Source organism: Empidonax traillii, unplaced genomic scaffold (genome assembly GCF_003031625.1).
Source record: "Empidonax traillii isolate 1590-97213 ecotype Southwest subspecies unplaced genomic scaffold, ASM303162v1 scaffold516:size646513, whole genome shotgun sequence".
In the NCBI taxonomy this organism is placed as follows: domain Eukaryota; kingdom Metazoa; phylum Chordata; class Aves; order Passeriformes; family Tyrannidae; genus Empidonax; species Empidonax traillii.
The window spans coordinates 281,769-299,857 of NW_020955709.1; the positions used below are offsets into that span (position 1 = coordinate 281,769).

At 54.4% G+C, this 18,089-nt stretch overlaps 1 protein-coding gene across 2 annotated transcripts; it reads right to left on the reverse strand.

The window, feature by feature from the left end:
- Window positions 1–2,723: 2,723 nt before the first annotated feature.
- LEMD2 (LEM domain containing 2) lies at window positions 2,724–14,447 on the reverse strand. 2 transcript variants are annotated; one of them, XM_027896803.1, is made up of 9 exons: window positions 12,966–14,447; window positions 11,769–11,809; window positions 10,778–10,856; window positions 9,493–9,569; window positions 8,764–8,843; window positions 6,377–6,522; window positions 5,277–5,378; window positions 5,093–5,195; window positions 2,724–4,780 (listed from the first exon to the last, which is right to left on the reverse strand). In XM_027896803.1, exons 1-9 carry the CDS (start codon window positions 14,416–14,418, stop codon window positions 4,630–4,632), a joined length of 2,232 nt encoding a protein of 743 aa, XP_027752604.1. In that variant the 5' UTR covers window positions 14,419–14,447; the 3' UTR covers window positions 2,724–4,629. The 2 variants fall into 2 exon arrangements, with proteins under 2 accessions (XP_027752604.1, XP_027752605.1); XM_027896804.1 differs by having other exon boundaries at window positions 10,778–10,853; window positions 12,966–14,446.
- Between the last annotated feature and the right edge of the window lie 3,642 nt (window positions 14,448–18,089).

Consider the following 18,089-nt stretch of genomic DNA (forward strand, 5'->3'; position numbering starts at 1 on the left):
TTAAAGAGGATTTTCTGCCTGGAGAGCTGCAGGTTTGTTGTGGTTTGTTTTGTGTGGTTTTTTTCCTCTCTTCCCTTCCTTAAAAATAAGCAGAAAAGCCAAAAGCAAGCGGATTTGTCATAACACCTCTTTGGAGCAGAGGACAACATGACTTAAATCCTTTATTGCTTCAGAGACGGTCCAAGGCTGAAACTCGGCTGACACAACCCCCTGACAGCTCTGGCAACCTTGGCATTCCGAAGGGAATGGGGGAAAAACACCCACACTTTGATAAAGCTCTGAATGTTTCCTCCTAGGCAGAACTCAGAGCAGGATTTGCAGTGGGAGAAGGAGGTTCTTTTCAGGGAGTTTCTGTTCGGAAGCAGCTCATCCATTCGGAGCAGATAAATGTTCCTGCAAACACTGAGCTGCTCTGAGCTCCCCTGAAACAAGACACTTGAAATAAATCACTTCCACTGGCTCAAGGTATCACAAATGCCAGGAGATATTTACGTCACTAAAAATACACAGAATTACAGATAAATCCGTGTCCTCCAAGCAAACCAGAACCTTCAGTATTTTTCCTTGAGTGAAAGGAAAAGCAGCCCAGGTGCTGCAGGTGGAGGAGAGCCAGAAGATATGGGGGAAGGAGAATAGGGAGAATATTTTTCCAGAAAAGAGATGGGGCTCGGAGCAACCTGGTCCATGGAAGGTGTCCCTGCCCATGGAAGAGGCTGGAACTGGATGAGCTCTGGGTACCAGCCCGGGCTGTCAGGGACACTTCTGCTCCCCAGGTACTTCACCTCACACCCTGCTCTCACTCAAGGCCACACATCAAAAGAATCTGAGCTAAACAGGTTATTTATTCCTAACTCCAAATCCAGTCAAAAAAAACCCCAAGCAGATTAAATTCTCTGATCTTTAATTAGCACCTACTCCATCCCATCCCAAAGCTCCTCTGCAAAGTTTGAGCACTGCAGGGGCTGCAGGTTCTTTTTGTGCTTCATTAAAAGGCAAGGCAAGAACGTGGCTGAGCTCTCTGTGTCCACAGCTCTGGGGACTGGAGCTGCCCTGGAGCCCAAGCCAGTCCTGAACCGAGCACCAGAGCTGGGACACGGGGCCAGCACCCAGAGCTGGGACACGGGGCCACCACCCAGAGCTGGGACACGGGGCCACCACCCAGAGCTGGGACACGGGGCCAGCACCCAGAGCTGGGACACGGGGCCATCACCCAGCTCAGAAACAGTTTGTTTGCAGCCCCCAGGCCCATGTTTGCAGCCCCCAGGCCATGTTTGCAGCCCCCAGACCATGTTTGCAGCCCCTGGGCTGCTCTAGAGGTTCACAGCAGCCCCCCAGGGCCAGATGTCCCTGCTGCTCCCGTCCCTTCCCACCAGCCAGGGCTGTGCTTGGAGCCTTCCTAATAAAATCCCACCCACCCTCCAAAGTCACGTTCACCCTGCCCCTATTCCCCTGCCCCGGCAGCCGCCCTGGTTCTCACCTGTGTGTGCAGGTGGGAACTCCTCACTCGGGGTGTACCTTGGGGTGCTGCTGGCGCTGGTTTTTCGCTGCCTCTCGCTGTGTCTCCAGGGTAAGGAATGAGGGAAGGGTTGGGCAGGGCCCGACTGCGGCGGCGCTGGCAGGAGCCCGGAATGTCCAGCTGACAGCTGAGCTGTTCCCGGGAGAAGCTCCTGCGTGGGACAGGGATCAGCCTGGGCAAGGGCTCGGGACCCGCCTGTGCTCGGCCTTCCAGAAAGCGCCTGCTCCGGCCTCTTGGGCAATCGGCTCTCCAGGAAAACAACTGGTGCTTTGATCCAGGCTGTTTTCCACTGAACCGCCCGGCTCTCCCCTCACCCCCGTGTTTACCACCTCCCTGCAGAGTGGGCTGGGGCTGCTGGTGGGAAAGGGATGGATATCCGGAGCTTCCCGGAGCTCCCAAACCCACCTGCTGTGTGGGAAAACACGCCAGGGAGACTGAGGAGGAGAGACACGGGGACTGAGAGCCAGGAATGGGGTGGTGAGGGGCTGGGGTGCTGTGGGACACCAAATCACCCATCTCTGTGATGAAGAAAGGTATTTATGGCAAGGGGGGCAATGCCCAGGGAGAGAGCAGGGTTTGCCCAAAGCTGGGCAGAAGGTGAGAGGATCCAGAGCCCCAGCCCTGCCAACAGCCTCATGCAGGGAAAAGAGACGTGGGAGCGGTGTGGGGAATGGAAAAATCCCAGGGAACTTCCTGCCAGGGCCAGGCTGTCTCCTGCAGCCAGACAAGGACAGCGTGTGCCCCCAGCCCGGTGGCCTCTGCAGCATGTGCCGAGGGCAGGCTCTGGACATGCTGTGCCAGCCTGTGCCAGCCCGTGCCAGCCCCTGCACCCCAAGGAGATGGGACTCTTGTGTTATTTAGGGGATCACAAGGCAAACACAACCTGGGCAGTGCCTGGCACAAGGTGCCCACTCCCACCCCAGTCCCCAACAGGAACTTGAGGACTTCAGCAAACCCCTGCCCTGGCCTGGGGCCCCAGGGCTGCCCCGGGGCCTTTGCAAATGGGGAGGTTGGGAATTGCCTGTGGAATTCCACCAAACAGGACCATTTCCTAACCTTGAATACATTTCAGTTGTAACTTAGCAACCTCAGCTGGGTAAAAGCTGTGCCATCCCCATGGCAGCTCCTGGGAAATGGAGCTTGCCAGGGCAGATCTACCTGATCCGAGCAAAACCACCTGGAACAGTCTGTGATTTCGGGGTAACAATTATTTGTAATAAATTTATTTTTTTATATTGATTTACAGAGCTAAATGGAACATATAAACAGCACCAAGCCATTGAAGTTTGTCCTACAAAACCAGGTTTAATACAAAAGGATGATGGCAATGCCTCACTCTGCGCTTCTGGACAGTTAAAAAAGCTCACCCAAGCCCCACAAAGAGTTTAAAAAGGTCTAAGAATGTAGGCACCGGTGTTTGAGAGAATTTCTATGGCAGCAGTGATGATCTTTTACATTCTGGTAGAACCAAGGCTGCTTTCATTTTATTCCCTGTTTATTACAGTGGGAGGAGCTGGTCCTTCCCCTGGAGAGCTACCGAGTGTCCTGCCCAAACACCCGACTTTCACAACCAAAAATATGGGGTAACAGTCAGCTCCACACAGGACATTCCCCATTTAATGGGAAAGACTTCCCCGTGTTTTGTTCCTGGAGGAACCCGCTCCCTGCACCCATTCTGGTGGATGGGCAGCAGCACGAGATCCATAGGGAGTCTCTGAGGTCATTCCCAGCAGCCCAGGGGGTGCCAGGCAGACTCCCCACCACGGGAGGTGTGGGGAGAGCTGCAGACCCTGCCAGGGGAGCAGGGACTGGCACAAGGAGCTCTCACCTGGACGTGGCATCACCTGCCCAGGAGGGAGCAGGGCTGCAGTGGCCGCCCCAGCCAGCCCGGAGCTCTCCGTGCATCCAGCCTCGGGATGTCCTCACGAGCAACATCCACAGGACACAGGGGTCAAATCAACACTGGCTTCACTCTGCAGTTTTCCTGCCTGATGCCAGGAATGGGTTCGGTCCCTGCAGCCTCACGAGCTGTTGCACAGCCCTGGGAAGAGCAGAGCAGCAACATCTCTGCTGAGCCCAAACTGCCACACACTGGTGCCATTTCCTTGGACACAAACATTCGTTTGCTGGACAGAAAAAGAAGCTGAAGTAACCAAGTGATTACGGACACAAGATACGATACAGCAGGGCCAGGATCCCGCAGGGGCTGCAGGAACAGCGACCTGCAATCCTTGTGCTGGCACACCCCTGCTCCAGCACGAGCACAGACATTGCAGCTGCCCAGCACAAACATGAACATTCAGTCCTCAAAGCCCTCCCAAAGCTGCTCTTTAATAGCCACAGACCAATCCCCGTGGCTGGAGCCACAGCAAAGCGCCTTTGGAAGCTTCCTATATCCTTTATTTTTCCACCCAAATTCCCCCCGCCCCCCTAAAATCATAAAGCACACAGACTGCAGACTTAAAAGTGTAACAGGGTCACAACCTCTCTCCATCCCCCCAGCCCAGCCCAAACCACCAAGGCACGTGAGGCTGCCTCCCTCCCTCCAGGCCCAGCTTCACTTGATTCGTCCTCTCCCCCATTTCGAAGGGTGAAGCCACACATCTTCCTCGCTGGGAAGCAGCAAGTGCTTTCATCACTCTTTGTCCTGACTAAAACAGATCCTAACAAAACACACCTGAACTGCCACCCTAATGTTTCCATGGGAAATGTTATCTTTAGGCACACTGCCTGGTAGACACTGCCACCAGTTGGCCTTTGCAGAACTGAGGTCAAATCTTGCACCCCCAAGCTCTGGCAGAGCCCCCCCAGCCCTCAAGGGCAGGTGTGCTTTTACTCTTTGTAAGTTGTTGCTCGCTTGCCACGGGAGCCAGGTCTCTGTGGAAGGCTCACTTTGGTGCAATTCCAGCTTCCCACCAGCTCAAGCCCATCTTCTTTCCAAGCCAACATTATTGCCCTGAATTTGTGTGTGTGAAGATTTTCAGAAAGAAGAGCAAACAGATACGTGCAACCCCAACCCTCGGGCCCTGCTCCTCCCACCACCAGCGAGGGGCCTGTCCCCTTGCAGAGGTCCATGTCCATGTCCATGTCCACAGCTGCTCCTCTCCTCCTCCTCAGTGCTCCGAGTCCGAGAGGTAGGAGGGCTGAGTCCATCTCCACACCAGCATATCCTCCCCTGCCACCCTGTGGGACTCTGTCTGGATGCGGGACTCGTTGGAGGCCAGGAAATCCACAGCTCTCTCCCACACCCGCTTCATTTTTTTTCTGCAAGAAACAGCAAGAAAAAGAAAAGGAAATTAAAATCACAGCCTCGAGCTTCAACACAATTGGTTCAACAGCTGATGCTCCATGTCCACACAAACCAAACCCAAATGCTGCTGGACACAACAATGACAACACACCTGTGGGACTGTGCTATCGACCTGCACCACTCAGGCACAGCCCCAGTTGTGTCCAATCCTTTCCCAACCCAAAGGCTCCAGCCCCCTCCTGCAATGCAGCTCCCAGCACTCAGCTGCATTTCAGAGCTGTGCTGAATCACCTCCCAGCCCTCCTGAGGGACCAGATCCAGCTCACCTGCTCTGAGGAGGGATGAGGCTGTCCCGGACATGGAAGATGCCAACGTAGGGGTAACGTTCCAAATTCCGTTCCCATTCCTTATAGTGGTCCTGGACAACAGCTGGGGGGAGGAGAACAGAACAGTGAGAGCTCAACACTGCAGGAGGCAGAGCAGGGCTGCTTGAACTCACACAGCTCCTACCTATGATCTTCTTCACCATCTCATACATGGCTTGCTCCTCTTCCTCCATCTTCCGCCAGCGATACCTGAGGAAGATCAGGATCCCCCAAAGAGTGATCAGGCCTAGGAGGATAAAAGCAAACAGAATTCAGTAACTCACAGTTGTGTATTGCTGGAAGCGGTTTTAGTTCTGACACTGCCTCTCCCCAGAGGCAGCTTTCACTCCCTGTGACCCAGGCCTGCCTGGAACTGAACCCAAGTGATTCACTCTGTACCCCAGTGCAGCTGCACCCTGAAATCCCTTGGTACTGACCCCCCCCTGCAGCACAGGAGCACATGTGGATGTGGGATGAGGTGGCTGGAAGGCCCCAGCATGGAGCTCCCCTCCAAAAAAAACCTCAGCACAGCCACAGTTCTCCTGTCCCAGAGGAGTCCTTGCCAGAGGCCTCCCCCACAGTGATCACTTTGGAAGGCTGTCAGGCTTCACTGCTCCAAGGAGAGCTGCTTGATAAGGAAATAAAGCCTGGGGCTTCAGTGCCAGCCCAGAATTCAGATCTATATGGAAGGTTTAGCACTGACAATGCCCCCAGTAGAATTCAGCCACAGCCTCTGCAATAAACAAAACTGTCCCCTGTCCCTCCCTCCCTGTCGGGCTGGATTATAAACTCCTCCAGTCACACAGCTCTCGTTATCACCTCGCTGGGTAAAACCTCTGTCTCAGCTGGGGCATGACACACTATTCCAATAAAACCTCCAACCCTGAAATGCTACAAGTCATTATTAAAGAGGCTGGAAGACTTTGGAGCTTAGAGCAAGAAAAAAGAAAAACTGACTCCTCTAGGTAAGTTAACACACTTATTTTGCAGCCCATAATAATGGGTACTTGAGGAATACCCAGAGAGCTAATCAGCTGGCTGATTTAAAGCACGTTTTAAGCGCTCAGAGCACAAGAGCAGTGCTGCAGGTCTCCCCGTGCTGCCAGAACAAAGGTTAATTAGACATTAACTCATCAACAGATTCATTTCACCTCTGTTAGTCATTTCCTATGGCTGGAGAACGTGCGTGTGCACAGGGGCTCGTCCCTGCAGCTGGCAGGGGAAGGCTGAGCGCTCCCAACTTACTCCAGAAGAAGAGGAACAGGTTGGTGATGGCCGTGATGACGGCCCGGCGGAAGCGGCAGCCGAGCCCCATCTGCGGGTGGGCAGACTCCAGGCAGAACACTTCCTCCACGCTGGAAACAGGCCCCGACAGGTCCCTGCCTTTCAGCCTGATGGGAAGAGGCAGAGAATCTCACTGAGGAGAGCAGATTCCAACTGCAGTCTTTAATCAAGGCAGGGAGAACAAACAGACTGCAGATGCAGTAACTCCTCCTGCGCAGCACAGGAAATATCCGACAGCCTCCTGCCAGAACATTTGGGGACTGGCTGCTTAGCAAGGGATGGATATGGCTTCAGAAAGGCAGCGGGGCTGCAACTCCCACTGGCACGCTGGAGTCTCCTGCCACAGCCTCTCTGACAGCCCCTCTCAGTGTGCACAAGATTAAACTCGAAATTGGATTCCCACCTCGCAGCACAGAGATGGAAACGCTCCCTGAGTCGCTGCCCCAGAGCTGGGGGAGGCCGGGGAGCTCGAGCAGGAACAGCGACAGCATCAGCTGCTTCTGCAGGGAGGGCACCACTGCCAGCCATCCCCCTCCACCTGCAGCCACTGCTGCTCACCTGAGCCCCCGACCTGCTCCGAGCTCCCTTTGCCATTCCCTCCACAGCCACTCACAGGCATCGAGGGATCCAGGTGAGAGACACCAGATCCAAAGGACCTGGACCAAAGGGGATTTTATTGAAGCTCCTAATTCTGTCTGCACTGAACAACCCATGAGACAAAGAGGTTTTCCCAATTTATTAGTGCTCAGCTCACCAACTGCTGACAGCTCGGATTCGATTCTGGATTCTACAGGAGCTGGAGACACACAGTTGTTCCCACCCCCTTGTCTTATTTACAACCCAAATTCCATGAAAATATTTAAAACATGCAGCAGAATCACTCAGTGCAAAACTCATTTTCAGTCCCGCCTCTGAGACTAGCACCTAAAAAATAATCTCAGGTAGCAAAAAATGGCAGGGGCAGATTTTTGGGGCTGTTCCACACTCCTGCACGGCACACGGGCTCCAGGGAAGCGCATCCATTTGGGGAACAGCAGAACTGCTAATTATGGAAATAAAAATGTGGGAGTATATTGTATCCCACAGCTCCTACCCAAGTATAAAAATATAAATTGGAAAACTCTGGATCCCAGCCCACCTACAAATCCAGACCTGCCCCTAAGGAAACCATGTCCCATCCTGGGAATTGCACACTCCAGTAATCAAAGCAGCAGACGCTGTCTGATCCTTGGATCACAGCAGCAGCTGCAGGAATATTTAAGAGCAAATAGAGCAATGGGAATTCCTACAAGGTTTGCTCACCAACCCCATCACTCCAACTGCTGCAATTCAGTTAATCACAGACATATTTAGCAGTGTGGAAATGCAAACAACTGTTAGGCTTCGGAGTTAGCACAGACTGGAGGCGGCCCACACTTCCCAGAGGAAGGGAATGGTGGCTGCAGACTCTTTCCTAAGGTTATGGACTGAATGTTGTGGGTTTTCCCTGAAAACCCAGTACTGCTGGCTGAGAAACTCCCCCTCAGTGACCAACCACCACCCACAGTCAGACCATCCACTCAGGAAGAATTTCCTCATGGAAAGGGCTGTCAGGCATTGGCAGGGGCTGCCCAGGGAGGTTTCGAGTGCCCAGCCCTGGAGGTGTCCAAGGCAGGCCTGGCCGTGGCACTCAGTGCTCTGGGCTGGGCACAGGGGGGATCCATGGGCTGGGAGGGCTTTTCCAACCTCAGTAATCCTGTGATTTAATGTGCACTGGGTGTTCTGCCAGAGGGACAACTGACACTCAGGATACCTCTGCTCCTCCTCGGGACCTGTCCCAGAGGATCCCAAAGTGTGGGTGACGTTACCCACTGCACAGAGGGCTTTGCTGGCCAGTGAACCCTTTGCTCCAAGGATGCAGCTCCACAAATGCTGCAGCTGTAACTTGTGCTGGAGAAAAGTTATCCCGGGAAAAGTAACCACGTGGGTAAGTTTAGGAAGAGCTGCAGGTGCAGGACCATGGACAGGACAACCATTTCCAAACCTCACAGGAGGCACAACACAACCACTCATGCCACATGCAGCCCTGGCCTCCCATTCCCATCTCATCTGCAGGCAGTAAGGCATCCCTGGACACAGTGTCCTGCAGCAGGGCTGGGATCAGACTCCTGGAGTGAGCTCAGCTGCCATTCTGCTGCAGGGCTGTACTTCTCCTCTGGAAGTCTGCCCAGCAAGCACTGCCACAGCCAATCCCAGATTACCTGCTGAAGTCTAACAAGGTCTGGAAGCTAAAGGGCGCCCACAGACCTGTCAAATTACATCAGCCAACCCTCAGAGCTGTACCTTTGACACACTGGGCTTCTACTTACCAAATTCCCAAATCCTTGTTGCTGTTCAGTATCCAGTGCAGGGCAGCTTCAAACTTCTGTGGGGAGCTACCAGTAACATTCTGTGCAAAGGAATCCATAAGAAGATTACTTCTACATTCACTTAAAATACTGAACAACATTATTTCATTACAGGAGTGGGAGAATTCCTTCCATACGGTCTGTCCCCAGGTTAATTCTTATCAGAACTCTGCAAAGTGAAGGAAGGAGAACTAAGCCTGAAGGTCTGCCTGGACTAAAGTCTCCTGACTGGGTAGATGATGCATGAAGCACTCTGTGAAATAACACCATCCCAGACTGTTAAGACTAACCACTAAATACAACATAATCTTACTGACAGTTTACCAGGAAAGAAATGGAATGCTAGATCAGAGCACTCTGTCTCCTGACACTTTGGGGTATAGAAAAATCCTTCTTCTGCCCAGCCCTCAATCCAGGGAAATTTCTGGTTTCACAAGACTGATGACTCCAGTGAAACAACAAACCATTAAGTTAAGATTTACAGGAGCTGAATCACAGATGGAGGAGAAAATGATTTTCAAAAGAACTGCTGAGAACAGGACTGGCCAAAGGGGAAGGGAGAGATATGGGAAAGAATCAAACCAGGATGAGGGAGTAAAATGGATGGTGAATTGCTTTAGTGTCTATTATTTATTGCCTTATAAGAGACTAAGCACTGGGTTATAACAAAGCTGCTCACAGCCTACTCACCATCACGTGGTCCTTCGCCTCACTAACCCAAATGCATTTGCTTTTTAGATTCTCAGGGTTTCCACATTCAAAATTACCTGGTAAAAAAGTCAAATAGAAATAACGTTTGGAAAAAAGCCCTTGAACGGCTCAGAACTACACTCTGAATGTACACCAAGAAACACTCCCCTTTCCAATCAGCTCCAGCCCTGAGCAAAATGACTCCAAGGTGAGATTTATACTGCAGGCAGATCAGATTATGACTATTAATAAAATGCTCAGCCACTGCACGTAGGTTGGATAAGGGCAATCAAACCACACTCCGGAGCTGCTGTTGGATAAGGGCAATCAAACCTCACACTTCAGAGCTGCTGAACACAGAATGGGGGGGGAAATACTGTTTCTGCCCCCTGCAGAGCACAGAGCCATGTCTGGGCCCCAGTGCCCTGCAGAGGGGCTCCTGCCTTCAGGAATCAGGGACTGCAGAGTGGAGCTCCCAAGGAGCCTAAATCACAGCTCTGCCTTCCACCCAGGCACAGAAATGCTGGTGAGGAATTAAATCCTCTAAAACTTGCCTCACCAAGTTGACTAAACAAATGTGCTGAGAGACTAAGTAAATCTGGTGGAAATCCGGCAGCTGCCGAAGTCAGGTTTGAAAAGATTTAGGAATTATGTGCAGCTTCAGCATCCAAAGCCTTTAGCCTTGAGGTCTGAAATGCAGAAAATGGAACTGAAACACTCTTCCTGATTACCACTGCTATGGATCTTGCTGAACAAGACACTGTACACTCGTACACTGGATTTCTAGGGCTGAATTTACTCATATAGCAGAGACTGAGCTGACTGAACCCAGCTCGGAGACCCTCTGTGCTGAGAGAAGAGAGAGGCACTCACACATCTGCTGCCACATTTCAGCAGAAAATGACAATTTCTTAAGCCACTTTTACTCTGTTTGTAAGAACACACCAGCTTACACTTAATGGCTCTTAGTGCCTTGAAGACAATTTCAAGACGTTGGTAGAATCATAAAACCGACTATTTCTACCTCAAATTCTCAGAGTGTCAAGTGCAAAGAAGGCCCACTCAGCAGGGCAGAGCGATACAAGCGCATTAGCCGAGCACTAATCAGAATAAAAACAACCCCACCTTCTCCTGTTTTCCTATTACCTGACTTCCTCAGAGCTCTTCAAAGGGAACTGACTGTTCCATAAACCACTCTCTCCAAAGTGAGGGTAAAAACCCCCAGGCAGCTGGGAGAGGCAGGTCCTGCATGCCCAGGAGTGTTTTGTAAGAGACTGGCACTCACCTGCCTGCACAGACAGGTAGTTGTAGAGCTCGTGCAGCACGGCCCTGGTCATGTCCTTCTGCTTGGCCTGGCAGAACTGCGGGTCAGAGACAGGAGCAAACATGAACAGTGGCAATGGGACAGCGTGAGAGCAGCTGCAGACACCAAACACAGCAGCACTGGAGTCTGGCTCAGTCCTGCCCCACCAGCAAAGACTGGCACTTCAAGTCAAAGGTGACCCGGGGAGTCCTCTGGAAGTCTCTGACCCTAGCAGGGGGTGCAACTGGGGGAGATTTAAGGTCCTTTCCAGCCCCAACAGGTCTGGGATTCTGGGATTCTACAAAGTGCCACCGACCCCCCCAGCCCAGCCTGCAGCACCAGCCACCTCCTCAGACCCACCACGGATGGATCCACCGTCCCAGAACATCCCAGCCTGCAACCACAACTCAGAATCCAACAGGACACCTTCTCACTCCTAATCACAGAATGCCAGACTGGTTTGGGTGGGAAGGGACAATTAAATTCATCTTGTTCTACCCCCTGCCACAGGCAGGGACACCTTCCACCAGCCCAGGTTGCTCCAAGTCCCGTCCAGCCTGGCCTGGAACACCTCCAGGGATCCAGGGGCAGCCACAGCTTCCCCAGTAATCCATCCTGATAGAGGAACCAGGCTGTGCAGACACTCCGTGGTGGAGTTCAGGGAATTAGCTGGATTAAATCTTGTACTGTTAAAGCTGAAAACAGCTTTATTGCAAACCAATATCACTTCTAGTACAACTGTTAAAGAAATTGATTCACATAATTGGGAATTTAAATTTTTATCTTTCAGAGTCTCATACACATTCCTAATTTAATCTGGCCCATTAATTCCAACTCATCAAGTCCCAAGTTTTCTGTAAAACGATAGAACTAATCATTTTACAGTGACACTGCTATGGGTGGATGTTACATAGAATAATCACTGTTCTGTGAGAATCCCCAAGACCTGAAGATAAAATAAATAAATGCTTACATCATCCGTGCTTTTGTCACAATCCACAGGCAAGAGATTAACTACAAGAGAGAAGAGGGTGAGTTAGCTGGCTGCAAGTAAGAGCTTTGATCAAGAGAGTAATTATCTTTTAAAATAAGGTTGTGCTTTAAAGCCTGATGCTGCTGTTGTTAATCTCCCTCGGGCAGCACCTTGCAATGCAAACAGCCTGTTCAGGAGCTGCTTTGGGAGCAGCACTGGAGACAAACAAATAAAAAGGTGCAAGTGATGAATCTGGTCAGCTGGGAAGTGAAAACTGGGGCTGGATGCTTTAACAGCTCCTGTTTGAGGAGATGTTTCACACTCCTTCACGCTGATCTTTACACCCCAGTGACGCCACTCGCTGCCCACCACGGTCGCCTGAAATACCAGGGAGGGAAATCAAACCTCCTCGAGGCAAAGGCTTTTGGTACAGGGTTTATTTCAGCTGGAGCTGTTGTCTCTGCAGATTATGGCCATGGCTTAACTGCTCCCTCCACCCCTCGGTCCCTGCTGCCCACCCTTCCAGCACCCTGCACTGCCTGAGGACTGGCAGAATTGCTTGCTCCAAACTCCTCTCAAAGCTGGAAGGGGTTCACCAGAAATCCATGACACTGGGCAGTTATATCCCGCCTTTGGGAACACAGCAGCTTTCCCAGCCCATGCAAGGGGCACAAACACCCAGGGGCACAGCACCAGCACCTTCCCAACTGCCCCCAAACCCTTCCACATTCTGCTCAAAGGCCTGAAATGTCCATATTTCCAGCTGTTCCACCCCCTGCCCAGGATGAAGGCCGGGAAGGGCTGAGCCAGCAGAGGGAACACAAAAACACACACCGGGTGGGTGTTAGAGAGACATTGTGTTCACCATCCTTGGCCGAGCAGGAATCCATAAAATCCATCCTTGGCCTAGCAGGAATCCATAAAATCCATCCTTGGCCTAGCAGGAATGGCATTCCCCATAAACCCCACGGTTCTGAGGAACTGAAGGCCAAACTCATTTGGAAAAATCACCCACTCAGCTTCCTTTCCATGACTAAGGTTTCCCATGGGCAAGGGGAGATGGAAACGGGGACAGAAGCAGAGATGTCAGGTTAGAGCAATGAGAATGATAAATATGACGGTGACAGAAGCAATAAAGGCACAGGAGGAAGAAGGTGAGGAATAAAGTTTAAATCAGAATTAAACCCGTGCACGTACAGCTCTCGTCTCTCCTGTCCAGCCAGCCTGACCCAACCATCTTCACCGCGAGGATGCCCAGAAAAATCAGGAGCAGCACTAGGCTGGCGAGGCAGAGGAACTGGGAGAGGTAGTATTCCAGGCCTTTCCCCTTGCCCTCGGGCTGCTGCCTCGGGGCCGAGCGGAGCAGGGCAGTGCGGGGGGTCACTCCGTACCCCCCATCGCTCGATGCCCGCCACGGGAAGCGCCGGATCAGCCCCCCGCCCCGGCTGCCAGCGCTCGCATCCCTCTCTGCCTCCTTCCCAACACTGGAAGTCAGGTCCTCCTTCCCTCTCCTGAACAGCTGCCTGAACCCCCCGGGGGCCGCCGAGGAGCCCCACTGGGTGCTGGGGGTCACCTCACTTTCCCGCCTCCACCAGCTGTTGGAGGAGAGCCCCTTCCTTTCCCCTGCCGTGTCCCAGGGATCCCGGGAGCTCTGGCCCCCGGCTCCCGCTGTGCCCCAAAGGCTCCTGGACTTCAGGCCCCCGCTCTCCTCGCTGGGAAGGGGTTTGGAGCCGAGCCCCCCGCTCCTGCCAGCCGAGGAGCCCCAGTAGGGCGTGGAGCTCAGCCCCCCGACCCCATCCGGGGGCTGCCCCGAGCCAGCCCTGAAGCCGAGCCCCCCGCCCCTTTCTGCTGACGGGCTCCACTGGGATGAGGAGCTGGACCCCCGAAACCTGTCCAGGGTGGGTCTCAGCCCGGTGCTGAGCCCCCCGCTCCTCTCTGCTGACGTGCCCCACTGCAGCGAGGAGCCCCGCACCCCATCCAGGGTGGCCCCCGGCCCCGTGCTGAGCCCCCGGCTCCTCTCTGCGTTCGTGCCCCAGTGGGACGAGGGGCCGAGCCCCCCGGGCCCGTCCAGGGCCGGGTGAGACCCCCCCCCGAGCCCCCCGCTCCTCTCTATGGACGTGTCCCACTGGGAATGGGAGCTCAGCCCCCCGGGCCCGGCCAGGGACGCCCCCAGCTCGCCCCCCCCTCTCTCCACAGCCGTTCCCCAGCGCTCCGAGGGGCTCAGCCCCCCGAGGCTGTCCCGGGACAGGCCGCTCTCAGCCCTGACGCCCCCGCCCCTGCCGGGCGGGGACCCGCGTGGATCCCCCCAGGCCTGGCCGCCGCCCTCCCCGGACGTCCCCCAGCGGGACGCAGGCGCCTGCCCCCCTTCCTCCTCCTCCTCTTCTTCCTCCTCCCCCCCCTCCTCCTCCTCCTCGCTATCCCGGGTGAAGCCGGAGCGCTGCCGCGAGGGCGAGGCCTGCGGGGGCCCAGCGGGGGAGCGGCCCGGGCTAGGCGGCGCGGCGCGGCCGCTGCGCCGGGCGGCCGCCACCTCGGCCCGCAGGCAGCCCAGCTTCTTGACGTAGACCTTGCGGGTGGTGGCGGTGATGGGCCCCGGGCGGTAGCCGAGCGCCAGCAGCTCCCTGCGGAGCTCCGCGTCCGTCAGCTCCGCCATGGCCGCGCCAGGCCCCGCCGGAAGCGCCCCGCGGGCGGGAAGCGCCGCCGCCATCTTGGGAGGGGCCCTGCGCGCCCCGGCGCCGCCATCTTGGGAAGGTCTGAGGAGGGAGGCAGGGCGGGCGCCATGTCGGGGAGGTCGCTCCCTGAGGGAGCGGAGGGGTCGGGCGGCGGGGGCTGCTGCTCCCCTCGGGACAGGGGAAAAGGGGCGAGAAATGGAGCAGAAGCAGCCTCAGAGTTGGGGTCGGCCTGTGTGTCACTGCCCGCGACAGTGATGGGCTGTCCCCCCTCGAGCAGTTCCCACCTCACCCCGACATAGCCACACTGATGTTATGACGCTTTTAGGGCCGTTCTCCCCAAAAATATGTCTTTCCCAGCCCCACACAGATTGCCCTCAGCGCTGGCAGGTCACTGCGGCTGGAGCCCAGGCAGCACCTTCTGGGGGATCAGGGCCGGAGCCCAGGGATGTTTCCCCACAAGGAGAATCCCCGCACACTCCACAGCACAAAACCGCAAAACCAAGCTCCGGCTTGTAAATTTGTTTTGGCATGGCAATGATGTGCAGTAATTGCTTTTCCCTGCTCCCGCCTCAAAGTAATGACAGTGGCTGAAATACTGTGGTGTAATATCGGAATTTAATTAAAAATAACAAGAAAGCAGTGAGGAATGCACGGCTGGATGTGTGCCGCTGGTTTTGGGATCGAGGTGTGATACCAGCGTGGGGGACAGGCTGTGGTCCCTCGGGAGTGGGACCCACGGGGAGTGGGATGCTCGGGGGGATGCTCGGCCTGGAACACACCATGAGATGGGAAGAGCCGAGCTGTGCATTCCTGACGTGAATCCCAGAATCACTGAGGGTGGAAAAGACCTCCAAGGCCGCTGAGTCCACCCTGTGCCTGATCCCCACCTTGTCCCCCAGCCCAGAGCACTGAGTGCCACGTCCAGTCATTACCTGGACACCTCCAGGGGTGGGGACTCCACCACCTCCCTGGGAGCCCCTTCCAATGCCTGACATCCCTTTCCAGGACGAAATTCTTCCTCATGTCCAACCTGACCCTTTCCTGATACAGCTTGAGGCCATGTCCTTTCATCCTGTCGCTAATGCTTCTATCAGGACCCTCCTCCTTGTTCAGGGCTCCAAAGTTCGCCTTACTCTCCCCATTTTATCCAGGAAAGCAGCAACAAGATGCTGAGATTTGTTCATCTGGTTGGCAACAGGAAATATATCCTCAGTAGAGGCCAGGGAGCCCATTAAAAGAGCAAACTCAGCTCTACTGGGAAGTGTGAACACACTAAGCTGAGCCTCCCCTGCGCTCAACAGCAAAGCACCATTGACAGCTCATAATGTGGAGCGGGGTCTAATGTAAATAAAGAATTAGAATATTACACAGATTCTGTGAGCTCACAGCTCTCGCTTTGGAGAAGCTCTGCCCAGACATGCAGACGAGTGCTGGCATCCATGGGAGCATCCCTGGAAGGTACCTGGAAGGCTGCCATGGGGAAGGCAGCAGGAGCAGAGAGGGCTCCTCCTCTCAGCCCATGGGCACATGGGCAATCCTTGTTCCTGTGCCCCTGCCCACAGTGCCGACCATGAGGCTGGCAGTGGCTTTCCTGTTTCTGCAGCCCCCTCCCCATCCTGGCGGCTCCGGGAGCAGCAGGGGCTGCCAGGAGCCTCAGCGATGCTCAGCTGTGGAAAGGCAGTTTCCCAGCCCCCGGAGCAGCTCTCAAATCTTTTGGCTGTAAATATCCTGGGAAGCTGGGACAGCGAGGAGGGGGCATCCTCCACCTTCCCTGCGAGCCCAGAAGCTGCCTCAGACCTGCTGGCACTGACTCAGATGCCAACTGGGAAGAGCAGCCATGTGGCACCGTCTGCTCCTCCTCTGGAAGCATCGCGACAGGACCGGTGTGAGCAGAGGGATAGAAATAGATCTGCACCGTGTTCACACAGCCTGGAGAGGGGAGCGGCTGCACCCCAAACCCCACGGGCAGCAGCTGAACCCTTCCTCTGCTGACTGATGGGCTGCTGAAACCCCGCCGTCCCCCCCTCATCCGTGGCATTTGGGTGACAGTCCCGCATATGTCACTAGGGAAGTGTCAAGTCTCACTTGGGAGCCAACTGTGCCGATTTATCACCCTGTCACTCACAGCAGTGGCACAGGTGTGACCCAAGAGCCCCATCCTTGCCCTGCTGAGCTGCTTATTGCATTAGAAAGTCAGAGGTGACTCCATTCCCTCTCCTCTTTCCACCAACTGTTGGGCTGCTTATCCCACCACAAAACTCTGGTTTCTGGAGCAGCAAATTCTTCCTACCTGCCTGCAGGTGAGCCTGGGTGCTGCTGCTGCCAAAGGGCACAGGGATAGCCATCTGTCCTGCAACCTGGAGAACATTTCCTTCTTAACCAGAGCTCCCCTGACAACAGGAGTTGTGCCTGGGGCGATGGTTGGGGTCCATCCATCTTGTCCTTCCAGCAGTCTGTGTCTAAGAGCAGAGGGAGAGATCCCTGCAGGGTCACAGTGGTGAATCTCCCTGTGGAAATCTCCACAGCGTCAGCCTCACCATCACCCTGGTGGGAAATGGTCCAGGAAGCAAATCCAAGAGGCTCATGTTCACTTTCCTTCCTGCCGTCACTGGAAAACTTTCCTTCCTGGATGGCACAGGGGAGCTGTCAGTCTGGAAGATGTGGGAGTGGAGGAGCTGGGCAAAGGGCACACTGCAGGGACAGCTCTGACCCACAGCAGAGCTTACAGAGGGGGTTTAGGAGCAGTTTTCCCCTCAGGGGGAAATTCTCCTTGTTTTCCTGTGGCAGGGTAAAATCACACCTGGAGTAAAGGTTTGGGTCTCTCTGGTCCCCTCTGAAGCAAACAGTCTGTCTCTGCTGTTGCTGGACACCAGGGTAAATGTGGTGCAGCACCTCCAGTGATTTCCATGCTGGCTCTTCCATGGATACCACTGCACTGCAGACTGAGCTCCTATAGCCCAATAGCCCAGGCTGCTCTCACTTCCAGCCTAATGGAATGTATTATTTCCCATCTTCCTCCCCCTCAGAGTCATTATAGTGATTTCACAGCTCACCCTGTCTCAGCAGCAAACCCTGAAAAGCAGGAGCCACCTGGAGCTGCTCAGTCCATGGACAAGGAGTGTGCCTTTGGATCAAACATGAGAGCTGTAATCCACGCCGTGCATGTTCCATTATGCACTGGGAGATTTCTCCTCTCCCGAGGGCTGGTTATGGCAGAACACGCCGAGGGGTGTTGTTCCAGCACAAACAGAGCTATTGGAATGAGCTCAGCGAGAGCAGAACTCGTGGTGGGTTGGGAGGGTAAAATTGGACTGGAATTAGATATATGCACGTACAAACCATTGATCTCATCCATCCTTACTTTACATATGTTGGATTTCCTGCTGCCATCATAGAGGAGCAGCTCTAAAATTAGCCAGAGGTATGGAAATGGAGAGCAGGATGTTCAAGTGGAATTACAATTTCACCTCCAGGTGTGTTTGAGAGGCAGCAATAAGGGCAGAGCCCTGTATCATTCCCATGTGCTGCGCCTGGCACAGCCATGGCACACAAATTCCTCACAGTGCTGCTCAGATTCCTATCGCAGGGGGGATGTCAGGGGTTTGAGCACAGGTAGGAGCTGCAGATCAGGATGGGGATGTTCTCTAGAACC